Genomic DNA, 22,846 nt, shown 5'->3' on the forward strand with positions numbered 1-22,846 from the left:
TCACGTAGAATTACAGTAAATGTTATTGTTCAATGCGTATTTTCAAGGGAGACAATATCATTAATAAGCCAGCAATTTGGCTATGAAAGCTGGCAATGATCATGTCAGATTAGTTTTGCACACAGAGTAACTGACTGACCGTGTAGGTCATTTAGTTAAGTAGGTAACCCTTACCATACTGGACACGATTGATTCAACCTTTACGACCAGTGAAAATAATGATCAGCCTGCATATCCGTGCAGTTTGATCAAGATTTGCATTGTCACCATTCAGTCAGTATCTTCTTGGTAAACAGCCCTTTTCACAGTTCTGTCGAAATTGAACGATAGACAAGTTCATTATAGAAATTTAGGGTAAGTGTTATAAAGCGGGAACCACTGTTATATAACAGCGATTTAGATACAGGTTGATAAAGCACGTCCGCTTAGCTCAGTAGGGGCAGCGTTGGTTTACGGATGACGGGGTCGCGAGTTCGATACTCGGGCGGGGCGTATGTTCTCCATGACGATTTGATAAAAGACATTGTGTCTGAAATCATTCGTCCTCCACCTCCAATAATTCATATGGGTAAAAGTTGGCAGTTACGTGCGGAGAACAGGTTTGTACTGGTACAGAATCCAGGAACACTGATTAGGTTAACTGCCCGCCGTTACATGACTGAAATACTGTTTAAAAACGGCGTTAAACCCAAAACAAACAAACAAACGAATATGTTGATGTACGATTTCATATATGAAAACAAAATTTTAAAACAAAGCATCAGAATGATGAAAATGAAGTTTAAATAAAAGATAGAACGCTTAAAAAATGTAATGAAAATATCTAACATGAACATGTAGTTTGAATAAAAGATAGAACGATTAAAAAAGTAATGAAAATGTCTTACGAATCCGATGAGCAAAACGTGTGAAAATAAAAAGTTTTGTCTCTTATTTTTATCTTCTTCATTGACAAGAGCAATGAGTCGGAATTTTGAAATGATGCATCTTTACCCCTCCGTTTCCTGGACACCATGCTAACAGGGACTGTATTGTGAATTGTTGTTTACATGTTCTGCAGTTGCTTGGCCATCTGCAAATGTATGAGACACAAATTACTCAATGTAATCATATCGTTTAACTTATATCTCACAAAGTGTTTTGATTAGCAATTTTATCAGATGTTGATATCATCAAGATACCTGCAAAAACGATTTCAAGTAATGTGATGACGTTGTTTGAACTGGAAAGACGTATGAAATGAAAACGAATCAAACACAGTTTGCTTGTAAATAAAACCTTAAGAATAACTGCATATGTTTTGCATACTCGTTGCTTTGTAAAACATTAATAGATGTAAGCTACAATACCCGCAAATTCCGACGGAGATATACTGGTACAATTTCATATGCGGTATTTGAAGAATGTAGCATTGCTTTCTGTAGATGTTTGTGAGTGGTCCTCGTGTAAATGTAACATATCGCCATCTGTATACGTTTGCAATATAAAATAACATATGCATTTATTTGCAAGTGCCTTGTTGTTAGGCCGCTTACACATCAAAAAGAATCTGTACACATACATATTTTAAGTATATAAACATTGGAACTTCGAAAATGTGATAGATAGTAATGCACTTTCCAAATAAAACATAATTTTACTGACAATGCTTTTAGAGCAACATAAATCCTATAATGATTAAAACATGATCTTTTAAACATAATAGCTAAAAGTATTTTAAAGGTGGTCAATCACATTTAAACAACATTTAATGACATTTTTTACTTTTTGTATATTCTGGTAGAGAATTATTTAAGGAACAAAAAGACCGATTACATAGAGTTAGATTCCTATTTGAAATGTATATTTTATTATTTTTATAAAATTTTGTAATTACTCCCCTTTAATATGAAAGTATATAAAAAGCTGGGTATTTCTTTTTATTTCGATACAATGTCTAGTTTTACATTTGCATTTGATAGACATATCAACTGCTGAACAATCTGAACCAAATGCAAGTTTAAAAGCTGTGTGTAGCTTCTGAATTCATTTATTTCCAATCTATCTTGGTTGCGCAACCAAGATAGGCAAAGGGAGGTAATAATAATTTTTCAAACTTGCGTTTCTAATGAATTCCATCTAAATACATAATTTTTAATGCAAATATTTTACAAATATATTACAATATGTCTAATATTTATACATTTCCTTAGGCAAAGTATGTTTATCAAATTTATACTTATGATAAAATAACTCTATCTTGGTTGGGCAACCAGGATAGGAAAATGAAATTTATAAAATACCTCCAGTGAAAATCTAATTTGTATTAAGTGTTAAGTGAACATAAATGAGTGTAAATGATCAGATGTTAAAGTTTCGAACAAATCCGTTACATGGCTAAAATCTGATTATCCACCTTTAAAATAAAAATATTCGATCAAGGCATAGTAAGTCGTTAACTCACGTAGGACAACATTTATCACGGTCACTCCAGAAAAAGTAGCTCGAGAAACTTGGACAGGTAGGACTGATAAATCGAGTACTTGTATCTTGTTTTGTCGAGGTACATGCTGTCGGGAGCTCTTTAACATATTCATTATACCTCAATTCTGTAGTTTCCACCGCATCTTCTTCTGTCGAAAACGAGTCCGGATAGGCGTTTTTGAGATTTTCAAGCCTGTAGACAGTACGTTTTAATAAACAGAGATTTTTACAAACGATAATTTAAAACTATCTATGTCCACGTTGATTGTACATACATTGAAACTGCAAATATTATGTGTAGAGCTACATCTTTGATAAATGATTGCCTGTGTTGAGTTTATGATATACAATAAACGTACATGTATTTCAGATTATTTCAAATTAAAACTTTCATATATTACAAACTATCTGCTTCAAATTACTAAAATGTCCATCCAACTTCCATGGAAGTACTAAGCAACTGGTTTCAGTGAATATAATCTTAATGTATCACGACGGTAGAGAAAAACACGAAATTAAATGCGTCAGGAGACATTTGGAGCATATTGCATGTAGGTAGTGGACTTGTAATGGCATTCCGTATTCGTACGAAATCATTCTCGTATTGGCCTTTGGCTCTCTTCGGACGTTCATATAGCTCATACGAATACAAGGCTTTACGTTCATGCCGGATAATGCCGAAGGCGTATAATTATGCAGAAAATGTAACCAAACGGAATTTCCGATTGTTATCATTATGGATGCACTACCTTAACAGCGCTCTTATGCATATAAAAGAATTAATGGCAGATACTTGTACAAAAAAATCGAAACTGTATCAACACGGCGGTACAAATCTGACAGACCTGGACATGGTTTTTTTGCGGTGTCACATCTTATATAAACTGACATCAATCCCAGTTAGAGAATAGAATTAGAAAACACAGAAACAATTCTTACGATAGTTTCTTGCATGTTCCATCAGTGCACATAATGGCATTACCATCTTTGTAGATCAAACCTTCCCTTAAATCTTCGTTAACCGGCACTGGTTCAAGATCTTTAGCGCAAATAGACTGACCAGCAATTTCAGCTAGACAAAGGCAGATAATTACAGCCACAGGTAATGCAAAAGTCAGTAATAAAACAGAATATATTTAATTTACATCTTCCACATTTGCAGTGATGTAGACTAATGTTTTAGTCATGTTTCTCAAAACTATACTAGTTTAAACATATGTGTTCTCAAAATAAAGTATACACATTGCTACATAAGTCATGCTGTGATCAGAGCAATACTGGAAAGGAAAAGAATGGAATGAAAGCCTTATATAATTATTTTCCTTCGCAGACAAAATTAAACTGTATGAGCATACCGAGCTTAAATCTGTAAGACTAGAAACATAGTCATAAACCCGAAAACAATGTAAGCAGTTGAAAGTTGACAAATAATACTATTACTTAATGGATCTGTCACCGAGTTCAGCTTGCATTCAGGTAGATTCAAATTTACTACAGAATGTAACGAATCTTAATGACTGATGAAATTTCTTTAGAAAATCATTTCTAGTGACAAAATAAAAGAAACAAGGAAATTTACTGTAGATATATGAAGAATCTGCCCATCACAAATTAGCGATTTTTATTGACAATGTACAGCATTTTTCATTAGATACGTTTGTACCGAAGTAAATTAATCAAACATTATCATCTTAAAACATAGTGATTATAAGACTGAAAACATGAACTTACCACTTAAACGTTAAGTAAATAGTATGAGACTATAGCCACGTAAAATGTTTAGCAAAATATAATATTTCATGTATTTATCCACTTTTTAAAACATATTCGTACAAATTTAGCGAAACAAAATTGTATACAGAGTACAATTAAATTTTGAATCTCGTTATATGTATTTGTTCATAACAAATGTTAATTTTATTCGTTGTAGTGAAATAATCTTTATACATGTATAAATAACTATAAACCTCGTATACCTTTCTTATCTCTTAGTTATTAAACGTTCATTCAATCTTTACGTTTTATCTGTGTTTAACTTACTGCAAAATTAATATTCAGTGAAAACGCAAATTTACTCAAAAGCAAAAGATAAGATCTCACTTTGATGTTTTATAATATTCCTTTTAAAAGTTAGGAAACGAATATTGTATGCAATAAAGTATCCACCTACCCGTGTTTTACATGCGTTTCTTCCGAGTAGCTTCATTATTGTGTTCGATATATTCAAGGTATTTATTTACTTCTTCTTGTTATGTGTATTTATATACAAATTCTGTAACTGTTTACTTCATTTTTCAACGACATTGACATTTTGATTGGTTCGTATAGATCCTGTTTTATGAAATCTTATAATTTATTTTTTAAAAGATCCATTGGCCGGGTATTATGAGTCAGTCTACAAGGAGGTAAACAAACTGATTAGCCAATTTATAATAGCGAATCAGCAGCCAGATTTGAAATACAGCTTTAGAATACAATAAAGACTGATGTTAATACTAGAAGTATGCGTTCTATTTTTTTTGTGTATTTTGACTCATACGTACTTAATTAAAATTATGCCGTTGTGACCCTTAAGCCTGAACTATTTTGTATAATTTGTATAATTTTCAAACATCATTTGTTTTGTCAAATATTCAGTGATTTCCAAAGTTGTCATAAAACACTTAATCCGTATTTGTTTTCATTTTGTTTTATTACAAACAGTTAACAATGCAATACAAACAATACAGTTTTTTATTCAGGTTTCATTTTTCGTGACGGAGTATATTTACATCCATATTCATACAATAGTCTTGCAAAACTATCTAAAAGAAATACGAGAGTTTACTCAGATATAGGAAATGTTAAAAGATAATAATATTCTTCTTAGGTGGCAACGTAATATAACTATATCTTTCAGAAATCAAGACAGATGCTATCTGGCATAGTTGTTTCAATGTTGTTTTTTTTTGATGATCTGCAAAGGACAACATTTTCCATCAGCAAGAAAACAGTTTCTATGTCAGTTCTATCATAGTATAAATGAGTGGCGTAAATTATAATTTATTTATGCAATGAGTCACCAACTTGAGAGACTTTCTATCCGACTGTTAATTAAAACATTTTATATTCTGAAATATATAGACAGACAGACGAACAACTAAACCATCCAGAACTTCTTAGCTTGCATTTCCATTGAACAGGTACAGTTAACCGAGTCTTCTACATTTTCATATACGTTGTGTTTGGCGACTTGTGGTTTTCCACTTTATTATCACAGCGGCGTTGTTTGTTCCATGAGGCGGCCGCAAATAGTCTCTCTTTATCGTTAATCAGAGCTGTTATATCATATTTCATGAAATTTATTTAATAACTAATACATTTCATTTTGTGATTTGCCGTTGAATAAAATCATTGCTTGGAGTTCAGATGCATAGGAATTTTAATAATACGCACCGAACGATAAAAAATGGTTCGATTCAAGAGCACGAGATTTTGTTACCAAGAAGTTTTAAGGAAATCCTTGACGACAACCCGTTTTCTGTTGGTTTCAATTCCAGCGAGCCGCTCTGCCGTTCGACGCTATTGCGTAATAAATATGACGCCAGAAAAATGCATAGTCGTATTATTTGAACTTTAGGCCAAATGCCACTTTTAATGGAATTGTACTTTGTATAACATTGGATTTTCTATGTACACTGTCGTATGAATACTGTGTATGTCTCTAAAGTATATTTTGGTTCTTGGCTGAGTTCTGCTAAACCAGGGGCTAGAGGACGTTGACGGTAGATTTTCCACTGGTGTCCGTGAAATCGAATCTGCAACATTTCTATTAATGTCATATTGGGCGACCTGTGGTTTCCACATTTTCTATTTCAGACATGTTTCTTTAACAGCAAATAAGGTGAACATATTTAGATATTTTGAATAGGTTTATCTGCCATGTAAAGTCATTTTCATATTCGGTGTAAGTTATTTGAGTTATTATATGTTATTTGAGTTATTATAAACATATAGATAAATTATTATAATCATGTGTCACATAAACCATGTGTGACTTGTGTACTAAATGTGTTGCCCTTTATACATCACTGATCATATGAAAATCAGGCTATACAATGCGTCCGTCCACAAAATGATAAACGACATATCTCTTCAATCCCTTATTAAGATAACAACTTATTTATTCACATGCCCATTTTACGCTCTAAAATATATTACATGCTATTACGGATGTTTAGTGATATCTATTTTTACTTTACTGATTTATATCTGGATGGATTAGCCCAGAACGCTTCACAGTAGACTGCTTTAACACTAGAGTATGACTGATCCATCTGCCTGTTCAGAACAATACTTGTTACAGGGAGAAAACTCATCTAAGCTCGATATAATAAAAAAACCTCATAGGGTGTCAGATTTCGGGCATATGGACGATAGGATAAGATCATAACCTTTTAAGATTTCAAATGATCCTTTACAATACCAATGGTATATATTAAGAGGTAGAATATTTTTAAAGGCAGCATAAGAATGTTTTGTAATTTAATATTTCAACAGTTTTGTCTAGATTAAATTACAGTTGTACTTCTCAGTGGCATCCTCCACCCTTTTGACCAGATATATCAGTGTTGTAAATAAAAATTCCACATCTTTAGAAGTTGCAACTTAATTATTTATAATCGGTCGTTTATTAAAAGACCGACGAGATTGCTTTCTTGCTGCTCACGTGACAGGTGTAATGAAGTATTTCGACCCCCATAGAATAACGACCCCCGGTCATTATTTATAGAAAAATTGTGAATCCTTTATTCCCTAAAAATAATTGTACTCCCCATATTTAATAAAAAAACTGACTCCTTTGAAAAACAACCCCGTATTATGTTATAGAAAAAACTGACCCATCCAAGTAAATACTGACTCCCTAAGATGACTCCTTCGAATCTCATAAATAACGACCCGGTTATTTTCTATAGAAAAGTGACATCCTTCATGTAAAATACTCACTGCCGAATTAAACTACATTCGAACTTCTCATATTATCGTTCCCGGGACCTTTTCTGTTTATAAAAAAGTTACATCTTCCGTGTAAAACGACGGCTCTAAAAAACTCGTTCGACGATAATATCTAATTAAAAAGTGACACCAAACCTTAACGGATCAATTTTACTAGATCTACAACTCTAATCCTTCCATTGCCAATAGTTAACATTTTGATTGTACTACTACTACTGCAGCGCTACTTCTATTGACTATTACTACATGTACTTCTTCTTCTTCTACTACTATACTTACTACTTCTACTGCTACTATACAACTGCTATACTGATCATCTTTACCTGTTTCCACTAATACGTCTTGTATCTTACCCCTTCTCTCCTGCTGCTGTTGTTGCTGTCACTTATTCCTCTGTAGACTTTAATGCTGTAGTACTGCAACTGCACTGCCAACTACACTGCGCTGCTTACTACTATACTACTACTTACTATACTACTACTACTTTCTCTATGTTTGCCGCTACCGTACTTTAATGCCACTGCTAAGTATTGCAACTTCTATTAATACTTAGTTCTATGCTAGCTGTTTCTTGTGCTATTTTCTTTGAAGAATTATCTCTATCGAAGTTTGCAGGATTATTGCACTGTGTTCTTTGAGAACTTATTGTGAATTTTTATTTTCATGAAAAAAATGTATACACAAGAAATGCGTCTAGAAATAGAATCCCTTTTCCCGTTGCGGAATGCTCTGATTTCTGTGTCAAGTGATGGAATCTGGGGCTAATGGTCAAACGGAAGGACGGACGGACGGACAAGGACAAATCTATATGCCCCCTCCCCCGAGTGGGGCATAAAATGCAGCAATTAGGCTTTAGATACATATCACTAAATTTGACCAAATGACCGGGGGTCGTTTTTTTATGGGAGTCAATATTCTTCGTGAGGTTCAGTTTACTTCACGTGGGGGAGTCATAGTACTATGATCTGGAGGTCATAATACTTTGACCGGGGGTCACTTTTTCTATAGAATAATGACCGGGGGGTCATTATTCTATGGGGGTCGAAATACTTCATTACACCGGCATGTCTCGAGTTGAGTGAAAGAAATTGGCCCTATGTACACGTGAAAACATGTAGACTCAAAGAAGTAGTATAAGTGAAGTGTAATGATAGTAATGCGTTTTATTTCCCTCAAATAAACATGAAATAACCATACACATACTTTAAATAAATATAACAGAATTTGTTTTCTTTAAATGGAAATCGTTATGTTAATGAATTTAAAACTTACAATAAATAATAACAGCAGACTTAATGAAATGTGCATAGGCATAAATAGACTTTTTTTAACTGGGGACCATACGCCACTTTTCAAGGAATTACATGCATTTCCACTACCGTCCGTGAACGGGCTCAATCAAACCGAGCCTGCAACATTTTCGTTTGTGTCGTGTAGAGCGACCTGTGGAGTTGCCACCTTCCCTATTCAATACAACATATACATATGGTACAACCGTCAAACAGCACGTTAAGACTGCTTTAGTGATAGTCGATAATCTATGAGAATGTCCGTTGGAATAATAGAAATTAACCAAGTAAACCGGAAGCAACTTCGATTTACCGAGTCTGTTCAATAGCTAATGAAATGTGCAATGCCCCATCGGCTTAAGCACAATTTTATCATCCAGAAACATTAATATTGCTTTACAATTTATGTTGATCTTAAACAACATAAACAACAAGTGATTATAAATAAAAACATTATCTCAAAAACATTTTATTACTTTATTTAAATTTGACTGACATTTTTATCACTAGATACAATTTTTACATGCATGCTGTTTAGACGATGTTTACTCATAAATACGTCTAATCGCTCGTAAAAGCCACCTCACCCGCTAGATATTTTGTAATTATTGTAATCAAGTAGATCTTATTTAATCATTAAGTATTCAAATATGACTGAAATATCAGATATAGTTAGGTACAGCTAGTATTGAAACACCTATTATACCACTGTTATGTACCCGACCGTTACATTTGTGGACAATAAACATGTCCTACATCGCAAACAAGGAAGTTCATAAAAAGACCCAATCAAAGATTAGAAAACATTTTATTTACTTTAATAATATAGTACTGTGACTTAGTCTTAAAATATTTCCATTGGATTTTTATCGTTATTGCTTGATTGCCCTTCATGTTTAACCCTTAGCCTGCTAAATTTCTAAAATGGACATGCCCATCATTCAGTTTGGGCAATACCATTTATTATTTCAAGGGGTGTTTAATAAAAATTTACTGACAGAATAGCGAATAGTGCAGACTATGATCAGCCTGCACGGATGCTGATCATGGCCTGCACTGGTCGCAAAGGACCACCAGCATGCTAAAGGTTAAATAGTTCACTCACATGTAACATTGCAGCTCGTTATAAACCAAACCTATAAAGTTTATTTATGGGATATCTCTTGTGTAAGTGTGTGATTCCCCTTCAAGCGTGTAATACCATTACTTTTTTACTTTCAAATTACAGTGTTTAAATAGTTCAGTAGTGTGTATCATTGATGTAACATTGATGTTCAATCATTTATACTTGTTATAAACCAAACCTTATAAAGTTTATTTATCTATTAATACTCTCCTTTATGGGTGTTTTGTCACGTTAAAATGTACAGAAACATCTTGAACTTGAGCGTCGTTTGTATTTTGTATTATCCTCCAACTAAAAAATACTAACAGTCTTCGACAGACGTTGCAGATATGGGTTGCTAGTGGCATCTATAAGTAAGCTAGAATACAAAAGATAAAATGTAAGGAAGTGCAGAGCAGCTCAAACACAGCCATAGAGCCATCCGTCGCAAAGTAGGCTTACAACGAAAAGGAGCTGTTACGGAAAAATACTATAGAAGGTTTGCTTCAAAAATCCAACAATAAATACATTATAAATATATGCAAAATACAGAAGAATTTGGGGTTGGGGGGGGGGGGGGGGGGGAAAGAGGGAAGGGCGGGTAAGCAGTAGATAAAAGGGAAGGTGGATCAAAAATGAATATTCAATAGGGAAACCCACGTTCCTTAAACGCAGTATTCCTACAACGTAGCAGACACCCACGTACAAAACACACCCACGACCACACCCATACCCACACCCCAACACACATACTCACACAGATAAACAAACAAAACTGTAAAAAGAACATGCTTTTTATCGGATTTCAGATTTGTATGAATTATTGCACTGACCAGTAACATGCTATATCTATGGTTAACCTCGCAAACTATCATTGATTGAGGCACAATGATGCACCTTTATTACAGCGAAAGAAATCAGTCATTACGTGCCTACGCCACATAAGACCAGTATGCCGAGAATAATATTTAGGGCTACGTCTCCTTAATCATATATATCCGGCCTGTCAAATTAGTACCCATTCTAATTGTTAATGCTCTTTCTCATAGTGCTATACAGCGAATGCAAATATAAGTAATACGCCTTTGAACGTATTTATCATTTAAAGGCGCTATATAAATGTGGTATAATAATAATAATAATAATAATAAAATATAATAATGATGATGATGATATTTAAATCAATTTGGTATCATAGTAATAAAGCTATATTCCATCATGTGCTGGCATGTTCACAATTTCTATTTACCAGATATTTAGATCGGGATCAAATGTCTTGTTTGCGTCGACCTGAACTGAAGGTTTCGAAATATTTTCAATACAAATACCAGTGGGTTTGATTGATTATTGATTTCTCAATGAGGAAGTAGATTTAATGTTTATAAATTATTTTCTGTTTCGGTTTTTAAATAATTATTAATACAGCAATGTAAAAATCAGATTTCAGTCAACCATTAAAGACAAGGAATTTCTAGGTTTTAAAAGGTATGAAATATAGGAATATTTATTTTTTTATACTACATTAAAGTATTGGTTATGTGCGGTCAACCTTTGAAGGATTTGTATCGTTTGATTGTGTTTTTGTCAGTTATTGCTATTGTTTCTTGTTTGAAGGTAAGAAAATGTTTTAGCAATGGTTATTATCGGATACTGACTTTATAAAGTTTTATATTATTTTCAATTCCATTAGTTTAAAAGTCCACGGGATCATATACACGCACACGTTGTAAAAATAACACGCAAAGCTCAAGTATGAAACTTAGAACTTGATGTACAGTGGATAACATTTTATAATTATTGACGCTTAAGCCATTGAATGAAGAGGGTATCGATGGAGACGATAGCCTATATGTAACATCATTTTTATGATATTTTACTCGGTGTTGTTACTGTCATTCTTGTAGATAATAATCGTTATAAAGTCAAAAAGCGTTCTTTCATTTAGACGGTATGCCACAGTTCTATTTTTAGACCTTATCTACCACCGGGAAAACCCCGAAGTGACTTTAAAGGAGCATTAGTTTTGAAAAGGATTAAAAAAAAGTAGTTATGTATAAAAAAGGACTTATCTTAACAAAAACATGATTCATGTAATATATGAAACAAGTACGGTATTCTGTTTGAACCATCCTGGCTTTTTATTCCTAAATCGCGATGCCACGACGGTATGATGATGAAAATGCGATGATACGATGATACAATGGTTAAAATGCGACAGTACGATGATGAAAATGCGATAGCACGATGGTGCAAACGTGATGGTAAGATGGTGATAACGCAATGGTACGATGGTGATACCGCAGTGGGACGATGGTGATAATGCGATGGTAGGACGGTAAAAATGCGATGCCACGATAGTGCGATGATGAAAATGCGAAAGCATGATGGTGAAAACGTGATGGTACGATGGTGATAACGCAATGTTACGATGGTGATAACGCGATGGTACGCTGGTGATAATGCGCTGTACTAAGATGGTGAAAACGTGATGCTACGATGGTGATAACGCGATGGCACGATGGTGATTCCGCGATGGTATGATGGTGAAAATGCAATTCCAAGATAAAACTTCTATGATACGATGATACGATTGTAAAAACAAAAAGGTACGATGGTGGAACCGTGATGGTACGATGGTGAAAACGCGATAGCACGATAGTGAAAACGTGATTATACGATGGTGATAACGCGATGGCGCGATGGTGAAAACTCGATGGTACAATGGTGATAACGCGCTGTACTAGGATGGTAAAAACCTGATGCTACGATTGTGATAATGCGATGGTACAATGGTAAAGAGCTGTACTAGGATGGTAAAACCTCGGTGCTACGATGGTGATAACGCGATAGCACGATGGTGATAATGCGATGATATGATAGTGAAAATGCGATGCCTAGATAAATGATGATAGTTATCGATGATACGAAGATACGATGATCGATAAAAATGTGATGGTAAGATGGTGAAACTGTGACGGTACGATCGTGAAACCGTGGTGGTACGATGTGATAACGCGATGGCACGATGGTGATAACGCGGTGGAATGAGGGTGAAAATGCGATAACACGATGGTTAAAACGATATGGTACGATTGGGATAACGCGATGGTACGATGGTACCATGGTGAAAACGCGATAACGAGATTGTACGATGGCGATACCGCGATGGCGTTATGGTGAAAAGACGATATTACATCGAAATTTCACCATCGCAACATTGCGATGTCATCATCGTGCCATCATGTGTTCGCCATAGTAACATCGTTGTTTTATCATCGTGTCAACGCGCCATAGTGTTTTCATCATCGTACCATCGTGCATCGCGGATTAGGATTAAAAAAGGTCACGATTGTCCAAACGGAACACCGTAAACAAGTAGGTGTGGTATCTGATTTTAAACTACAAGCGATGACATAAACCGTGTTATTATGATAAGTATTTTTGCGTTTTACTGTAATTAATTTGTATTGATGAACCGCATCAAATGGGATGTAGAATCAGATCTGAATATGCTTTGTATTATCTTCTGCTTTTGAAAAAAAAAAACATCTTCATTAATATAAAATAGGATATTAAATATTTTCATTTAATGGAGGAATTAAGATGTATAACCCCGTTGTTTGCATTAACATTAATACATATCGAACTTATAGATAGCACAAAAATAAACATATAGATTTACATGTTAGCTATTGTATGTAACTCGGTGTATTTATAAAAGAAAATATAGATATTGGAAATTCAAAAATATTAATTATTTCCTTTACAAAATTTTAAGCACTCGTAGCAGCAGCAAAGGTCAATGACAAAGATAGTATGTGTTTTACCTATGTATTGCTTGAGGAAATTATTACTCATACAGTTTAAATAATTTGCTTAAGGACGGAGAGGAAGGGAAGAATGCTTCGCGGCCTACGGGTAGTGAGAGGTCCAGACTGGAAACATGACAACCAAGATGGCGGGCATGATCACGTAGGTACCGTGGTTGCCGAACAGGGGGATAACACTGTGAAGGTTAATTGGGACATGGGCGACTCATCAATATGTAAAGCAGAGGACGGAAATCATGAACTAAAAATATTTGACTCTGCAAGTATAGGTGTGTTTAGGAATCCAACTACTTAGCCTATTTCGATCAACTTTCAGAATGTACATGTTTGTGAGCAACTGATCTTATTACAACATTATATGTATCTGAAACGTTTAGTTCTAAAAGAAATTATTCTCTCGCTTATATGTTCAATCATTTTCCTATTTTATATCTGGTGATTACTCTCTGACTGACCGTCTTTAGTGTGCATTTAATAATGCAAGTTTAGAAAAGTATTTAGAATAACGGTTGCTTAGTTACCTTTTCAATGTAAAAATATTTCAGAATATCTGTTTCTTTAATTACAGGAGTAACTCATCCTAATATAGCATGTGTAGGATGTGAGGAGGTGTGTATTTTAGGGACTTTGTGGAAATGTTCTACTTGTCAAAATACAAACCTGTGTTCCCTCTGTTACCATGACGACAAACATGATGCAACACACACGTTTTTGAGAATCGACTTTCCTGGAACGGAACCGTAATTATTAAATTGCAGATTTATGTTTAATATATTTCTCACTCTCTTTCAGGATATAAAATTTTCTCAGTCTGATACACTTTTTATATCGAATCCATTATGGTGCCTATTAGGAACTAGTAACATCTTGTTATTCAGTCTGTGGCTCTGGTTTTGATGGATGTGCTCAGTCATTCCTTGGGTTATACTTTTACGTTTGATAGCCAAAACTCCAAATTGAAATTCAATCTACATTTGATTTCAAGAATCAGTTTCATCATATTAATATTATAGTACATATTTAGAAACAAGTGAGGATATTTAACTTTACAATCAATCAATTATTAGAATATTTGACTGACCAATAATACGAGGCATACCTGAAAACTATATTCTCATGAAATCTAGAAGGTACTGCTCTGGAATAAAAACAAAGAAAAATATCAAACAGGGAATGCCACGCACCAAAAGCGCAGTCTCAAATTTGACACGTCGTCACACACTGTATCTGACTTGAAGCATGCATAGTTCTATTGCAGCCATGAATTATCTTGTAAGCAAAATTAACATATACAGTCAAAGCTGTATGCCCTTATATGTTCCTGCCTTAGGAAAAAGAGTAAAGGAGGTCTTTCTTGACTGGTAGTCTCTCAACACTAAAAAATATACACCATTTATGATTAAACGGGAAAAAGGAAACAATGGCCGTTGTAAGCAGTTTTTACAGTAGAGTTCTTTACTCGGAGGTGGTATTTAGTACAGTCTTGATAGTAAACAATTAAATTAAAATTTGTTTTCAGTAAGTGGTCATACATTAACTAATTTACAATGCCATTTACAGGGTCATTTTGCCGAAACGATTATCTAGCCAGAGATCTCGAGCTCTTGGTATTTTTCCGAATGCCACTGTTACAAGAGGACCAGACTGGGCATATGGAAATCAAGACGGTAAATTAAAAATCAAACGATTAAGCAGTTTTTGCTGCTGATAAATAAGATAAGGTTTAGGGGTTGTTATTTGTTATCAAGCCAGAAATCTCGAGTTCTTGGTATTTTTCCGAATGCCACTGTAACAAGTGGGTCAGACTGGGATTATGTAAATCAAGACGGTAAATGCAAAATTCTATTGATAACTAAGATAATGTTTGGGGGTTATTATTTGTTATCAACTGGTGATCAACTAACCAGTTAGACCTAACTCTTGAAAAAGACTATTTTACATTACTTTATCACCAAAATGTCTTACAGTTTAAATCTACTTCCAAATAGTCTCAGCATAAAGTTTTCAAATTTTTACTACATATTTGGTATATTACAGCAAATATGATTTATAAGTCTGAGTTAGTTCTTAACATGAATAATTTATTTGGGCTATATGTCGATTGCAAATGGCTATTTACAGTTTTACTTGAAAAACTATAAGCTGGTTATTTTTAGTCATACATGTACATGTATTGTAGTTTCTATCGATTCCATTTTGTTTTGCTTGATGTGAATAATTCAAATAAATGAAGATATAAATAGAGCGGCGTCCATGTTAATGGTACATAGTATAATGCCAGTTCCTCTTTGTCCGGTTCAGGAGGAGCGGGAAACGAAGGAATAGTTGAAGACGTCCTAAACTTTGGTCAAGACGCCTCGGATAGGAACGCTGTTAGAGTTCGTTGGAACAAAGGCAACACAGGGATTTACAGGTTAGGTTACCAAGGCAACGTAGATCTGGCGTGTACTGAGGAGGCTCCTGGTGGTTCATTTTATCCCGAACATCTTGCTGCACTCGATTTAGCTACACATATTCTTTGGAAGAAATCCGTTGACGTCTTATGTATTGGAGACACAGTTTGTGTGGAAATGACGTCAGAACAATTAAAGCAACTACAGCAGGTGCTCCGGAACTGGAGCACCCGGATGGAAGAGGTGTGTATTGTATTACAATACACTTAAGTTTTATGACTGGAAGTCAAATACTTTCTGAGATATAAGTGACACAAATTTGTATCCAACTTATGCAGTTGTTTGACAATCAAGGGTCATAGCTCTTGTCTGACTGATAAAAATCCAGAACAAAATCCTATGTGCACAACTTCACAAGCTGAATAATATTCCTATGATGTTTCAAGACCCTATGTAATATACGGTTTTAGATATGTGCGATATAACTTATTTTTGATGTCTTTATATTCACATTTTTACTAAGTTAAGGGCCATAACTCTAGATTGTCTAAGTGACGTCTCTAACAAATCCCTAGATGCAAAACTTCACATGCTAAAAATTTTCGTGAAATGTTTCATAATGCTGGGTCAATAACATTTAGTGACAAATGCGGCACAAACTTTGGCCTTTTTATACCTATTTTAAAGTTAAAGGCCATAACTGTGGTCAGACTGTGCGAGATCCAAATTAAAAGCCATGATGCATTGCTTCCTGTGCTGAATAACAGTTTCGTAAGATTTGATGATTCTGGGCCAAATACTTTTTCAGATATGAAAGATACAAATTCGGATGGACGGAATAACAGACGAAATGACAAGCGGACGGAAAAGGATAACTCTATGTGCCCCCAAAGTGTGGATGGGGAGGGCACAATAAATGGAAATTACAACGATACGAATTTCATCTATGAATTGAAAATACACGAGTCATGCTGGAAATCAAACCTTACCTACATGTATAACAGGAGCAACATTCTTTTTAGAGAGGGGAAACATTATCCTGTGCGATCTCTCAAAACAAGTATCACAAGAGGCCTAGAGTCATATTCCTGTCTCATTACGAACACTTACACGTTCCAAAATAAGCAAGTTCTCTATAACCATATTATTGAAATATTAAAATATTGATGCCTGGTATACGCATATAAGTTTGATATCAATTGAAAACGTATTGTCTACTGGAAATTTTTTTTAAAATTACTTTATGTTTTAACATTATAATTTTAAATGATACTGCAACAGAAATATTATTTTTACAGTGTAAGATTTATAATTCGCAGTCATAAAACATGACTGTAGTGATTGTGCATATTATTTATAGTCATTATACTTACTGTTTCTTGTTCAGCTGACACATCTCTTTCAAATGTAACGAAAAAAAAATGGTGTAACCAGGCATCAAAATTTACTTATTTGAGGATCGGAAATTATAAAACAAACTTATGTACATAACTGGCAACCTGAAATATATGATGTTCCCCATTTCATGATGAAACTGCAAGAACAACTCTAGTTCCTTGTCACTTTCAATAGGTGCAGGCAATGTCTTATTCAGTTCCTTCAGTTTGTCTTTGTCTAATACCTGAAATATAGTCTTAATATTATTTTGAAGTTGAACATGACTTCAAATTCAAAATCATTTCTTAGATAACTTTTATTCATAATTTCGAGTTTTATTGTATTACTGTGAAAATTTTGCATTATGTTTGTGTTTGTTTACATTTCGCTTTACATGTGTACACGACCATGTCCTCTAGACCGGAAGTTCATTCGGGAAGTTCATCACAGTTTTCTGTTTCTGCAACGTTAACGAAAGAATATAGATAAATCTATTTCATATTCCTGCATAAAAATAAATTAAAAAGAAACGTAGTACATAGTATAAACAGGTCTTAAATTATTATCAGTAAATTTTGACAGAATCTCAAAAAAGTATGCATTTTCTAGGCGTTGCAAAGTATAATCATATTAACAAGTCTTAGGACAGGAAGGTGACTATTACATTAAAAATGTATGTTTACTCTACGATCTAGTGTTCTACCTTCCATAAACACCATGTTAAGTTTACAATATATACCAGTGTGGTAACAAAGTGGTTCACGCTGTCCCTTTTTACCGAATAGAATTGGATCATATTGTCATGCAATACAAAGTCTCCTACTGGAAGGCAACTTATTTTCTCTACTGCAATATAACATAATGATCAGATATCTGGCAGTAATGTTAAAACAATAATGTACTATATATACAATATATTATAACACATCATTTCGATTAAAATTTGCATATACAAAAATCTGCAGTTGTTGATTGCTTCAAATTTCTATACATATAAAACGTCTTTAATTGCAATTTTGATAACATTTAATTTTGAAATTGGAGGGAAAATATGAGACAAAAATTAAGAAATCCTCATATTAAATGGAACTAATTTTGAACAAAATTCAATTTGATCTATAGTTTTACGACACATGGGCTTATATTAAAATATTTTACAGACTGGACATGAATAGATCAATGTTGCCCCTGACCTTCAAGTGTGTCCTTGACCTTAAAGCTAGGGACCATCGTACTCCATATGACATATTGTCTCACTATGGGAAAAATGTGTGTCAAGTAATATTGAAATTCATTAATGGACGACAGTTATGAACAAGAAAGGAACAAGCCTATTGAGCTTTGACCTCCGACTGTAACATCGACTTTAATGTGAGGAATTAGGGTGCTTCGTAATACGTTTAGTGTCATAACGGGAATATTTGTTACAGTAATATCAAAATCCCTTAACGGATGACAAAGTTATTGACCTGCAGGAAAAATACCCTATTGACCTTTTGACTCCAAATGTGACCTTGACCTTTGCGCTAATGTCTGGGTGTTGTGCATGACAATTGTTTTAATGGGGTACATTTTTGCGGCAATTTATATAAAAATCCCTTTTTTGATTGCTGAGTTACAGACGTGACAGTAAAAAAAAGCCTGTTGGTGTTTGAACTCCAAGAGTCACCTTGACCTTTGAGCTTAGGGTCCTGCATTTGCACATGACACATCGTACATCGCCCAGAGGAATATATGTACCAGCTAATATTCAAATATTGTTTTGAATGACAAAGTTATGGACTGGACAGACAAAACCCTATTGACATTTGATCTCAAAGTGTGACCTTTACCTTTGTGATAGCGATCTGAAAGTTGTGCATTACATATTGCTATATTTTGAGGTACCTTTGTACGAAGTGATATTGAAATCACTACAGGATCGTTGATTTACAGACTGAACAGGACAAAGCCATGTTGACCTTTGATCTCCTAGCGTGACCTTGACCTTTAAGCTAAGCGTCCGGTTTTTGAGCATGACACATTATCTCATCATGGAGAACATTACTAAAGAGTTATGGACCGGACATGAAATTGTTGACGGACGGAATGACGAACGGACGGACAGACAGACGGATGGAAGGAAAAGCGCAATCCTATAGTCCTCGAAACTGCTTTTCAACCAGTAGGGAACTAATAATTAAAACAGATTTTCGATTCTTAAATACTATAATGAACAACCTTTAGATTTTCCTCCTTGAGTCGTATCAGGTTGTCTTCTAATGTGACCCATTTCGCTGGGATATCTTCTCCCCAGTATCCCTGTTTGGAAGCTTCGTCGAATATATGTTTCTTTAGCGACTGAATTGTTCCATCTTCAGTAGTGTTATCTATTAAAAAGTCCTCTGTGGTCAAATGACAACTTGCTACCTTGTCAACCAGAAATTCTCTCAACTTGCTGAAAGCATCATCTGGAGAGATGTCCTTAAATAACACAAAAACATTTCTTTACTTTCGTATGTGGGAAAATGATACAGACGCAATATCAAAGCTTTCTAAATGCGACCATATATGACTGAAATGGAAATAATCAAAAAGGCATAAAATAAAATTGTCTTTGTCAAAATTGGTTACTCTTTTATGAAGATATTTTTGTTAATGTTATTCATTTCGTTTTTATTATTACAAATGTACTAGTATTAATCTAATTACTTAAGGAATAAGGTTACCTTGTTACCAGGGTAAATTCAAATTAGATGAACCGCAGCAATTTTTTGTATTTCGTATAATATGATGTTTAACTGTTACAATCTAAATTTCGTTCATCTCTGTCCCTTCAAGTTCAATTTTATCCAGGTTTGAAGAACATGACCCTCAAAAGGTATTTTATATTGAAAGAAGAAGGAAAATACGGATATTTAACACTTTTCAGTGTATTTCAGTTTCATTGATATTCGTAGAAGTCTGCATAATTGATAATTTTACTAGTATGCGCGTTAGCTTTCTAATATAAGCTTAAAATGTATGTCGCGGGGCTCGTGTTACCATTGTTACACATTTTCTCTCATTTTTAAACAACTATGTATAAAAAACGGGGTTTTTCGATGGCCTCAGTGTCATTCTGTTAATGACCATTATGGAATATCAGGGTACTATTATTAGCAAAATACCAAGCACATTACATGACACCCTATTTTTCTTAAAGTCTAAAGTAACCATGGCAACAAAAATGTTTAAAATAGCTTGTATCTTGCTTTTTTGCCGTAATTTCTTATAAATTCATTGGGGGTTGCTTGACGTTGCAACGTATTAAGATACTCTGCCAGTGCTATTGTTGTATAGTTAAAATGTGATATGATATTTGTATAGTCTCTTATAATTCATCTATATGAACGGCCATTTACATGTAGTTTTACTGGTTTTTTATATGTATATTTATGTAAATGTAAATGGAAGAGACTCGAATAAACTAATAAACCTAAACCTATAAAAAATATTGAATACAATTATCTTTCTTGTTAATGTAGCTTTAAAACATGTTATTTCTAACGTAAGTTATATGTTCGTGTTATTTGCATTTATTTAAACAAATTTCACAGCTTAAAATACTTACAGCAGTACCCCTCGTTTGGCATTTTTTTTACGGAAAAATCGTTCAGCATGCTGCTAATATTCTCATGGATATTGTTGATATGAAAATAAAAAGCTAAAGCTGTGTTCCTAAAATAGACCAGTCTCAATGCTTTTGAATTTTACATTTAGATATATAGGTCACGGGCTTCGTTTCCATGGTAACAACAATTCAATCTAAGAAACCACAATTTTCTACTGAAATTTGAACAATTTAGATCTTAGTTTTAGTATATAAGTAACACATTATCAATTGAAACTGAAAAATAGATTTTACAAATCAAACTGCCAGTTTGTATTTGAGAATGGTCGTAACAAGTAACCTTTCACCCAACTATATTCCAAATAACATTGGTTACCATCATCCATTTTCTTACATTCTGCATAACGTTTCAATATAACTACATAAAAGAAGCAAAATATTGCTTATTATTCAGAAAAGACTTACAGAAAATATTTCAGCAAATAATGGTCATTTGAAAAAAGTTCAAATAAAGAAAATGCACAGAGTTACGTACTTTCAAAATAAAAACTATTAATTCTGCGCGGTAACTGACACATAATGTCATGACGTCAATGACGTCATTTTAAGGCAACATTGCTTTGTAGCGTTTCTGCAGCACTTTACACATTATTTCTGCATTATTAAAACATAAAGCATCAGATCGGAGACAGGTTCATGTTTTGTTTTCAGAAGAATAGATAAGCAAACACATTTAGTTTGTCGTAAACGTCGTCGTAAATCGTCAAGTAAGCTTCCGGTTGGACATGCGCACATACAGATATCAAGGTTGTCACAAATTGACATACGGGCCTTAATTTATCTGTAGTGTAAATGCAGGTATTGCATCATCTTTTTGTAATTTTTTGAGTTATTGAGGTAAATGTCAGATTTCATGCATAAAATACCTCTCATGTTTTTCTGTATTTCATAACTTAAATTTCCATGTAAATTTCATTAAATTCGGTTCAGTAATAAGAAAGTTGATATTTTATAAACTTCAGTAATTTATGTTTTTATCCCCAAAACCTCTATAATGGGCCTCAAATTGTCAATTTAAATTCGCGCCAAAGTAGTTAGATTCCCCGGCTATATCGTGAATCCCGTGAAAATAGAAATAGTAAGAGTTCACGCATAGGCCGTGAATCCCATGAAATTTAGTATTTGGCGGGACATTACCCTTTTAATAGACTGGACTAGATATGCCTTGCGCACACCACCTTCCGACATTATAGACGAACTTATGTCTGAATTATTTTCTTGCTAGAAATTTATGCTCGATCGAGGTAAGAAATTCATTTGTTAGATTTTTGTATGATTTTTGCATTACGATTTTTATTTGGTAAATTTTTGTGCATTCTACAGAATTCTGTAACATTTACTTTTCGGCATGTGATATTTGCTAGTTTCGGTATGTCAGGACTATTTATTAAATTTTTCAGACTTTTGTAAATTATTTAGAAAGAGGAGTCTAAACGTTTCGTTTATATAAGATGTTAGATTTATACTGAAATTTGTATCGTGATAATTGTAAAGCACTGTTTCAAAAACTTATGTCAAACATTTTGTTAATTATGGAACGCCATTACTGCATTGTATTGTTATGTATAAATCTATATGGCAAGTTTAGTACCATGTATGTAATATATTATTGTAATATGAAATTGTGTGCCAGTCTATTGCATATACATACAATGTCCGTTTTAGTGTATGGCATTAGATATTATATGGATGCCAACTATCATATAACGTTTGATTTACATTGAATTTTGTTAATTTGTAGT

General features: G+C 33.9%; 3 protein-coding genes across 3 annotated transcripts in view; 1 reads left to right on the plus strand and 2 right to left on the minus strand.

Annotated features, from left to right (window-relative positions):
* Positions 1 to 22,846, minus strand: part of LOC123527054 (uncharacterized) — a 491,978-nt gene that overhangs the window by 411,011 nt on the left and 58,121 nt on the right. The window contains exons 10-11 of the mRNA XM_053523703.1: positions 19,673 to 19,915; positions 17,575 to 17,696 (exon numbers count right to left, since the gene is read on the minus strand). Of these exons, the coding sequence (XP_053379678.1) occupies positions 17,575 to 17,696; positions 19,673 to 19,915 (365 nt within the window). The remainder of the gene's footprint in view (positions 1 to 17,574; positions 17,697 to 19,672; positions 19,916 to 22,846) is intronic.
* LOC123527926 (uncharacterized) lies at positions 602 to 4,722 on the minus strand. The gene is made up of 5 exons (XM_045307662.2): positions 4,634 to 4,722; positions 3,403 to 3,578; positions 2,444 to 2,656; positions 1,350 to 1,466; positions 602 to 1,072 (listed from the first exon to the last, which is right to left on the minus strand). The coding sequence occupies exons 1-5, from the start codon at positions 4,667 to 4,669 to the stop codon at positions 946 to 948; spliced, it is 669 nt and encodes a 222-aa protein (XP_045163597.2). The 5' UTR covers positions 4,670 to 4,722; the 3' UTR covers positions 602 to 945.
* On the plus strand, positions 11,200 to 16,315 carry LOC123527925 (E3 ubiquitin-protein ligase MIB1-like). The gene is made up of 4 exons (XM_053523706.1): positions 11,200 to 11,337; positions 13,734 to 13,951; positions 14,251 to 14,422; positions 15,984 to 16,315. Exons 2-4 carry the CDS (start codon positions 13,753 to 13,755, stop codon positions 16,009 to 16,011), a joined length of 399 nt encoding a protein of 132 aa, XP_053379681.1. The 5' UTR covers positions 11,200 to 11,337; positions 13,734 to 13,752; the 3' UTR covers positions 16,012 to 16,315.

Source organism: Mercenaria mercenaria, chromosome 14, assembly GCF_021730395.1.
Source record: "Mercenaria mercenaria strain notata chromosome 14, MADL_Memer_1, whole genome shotgun sequence".
NCBI lineage: Eukaryota > Metazoa > Mollusca > Bivalvia > Venerida > Veneridae > Mercenaria > Mercenaria mercenaria.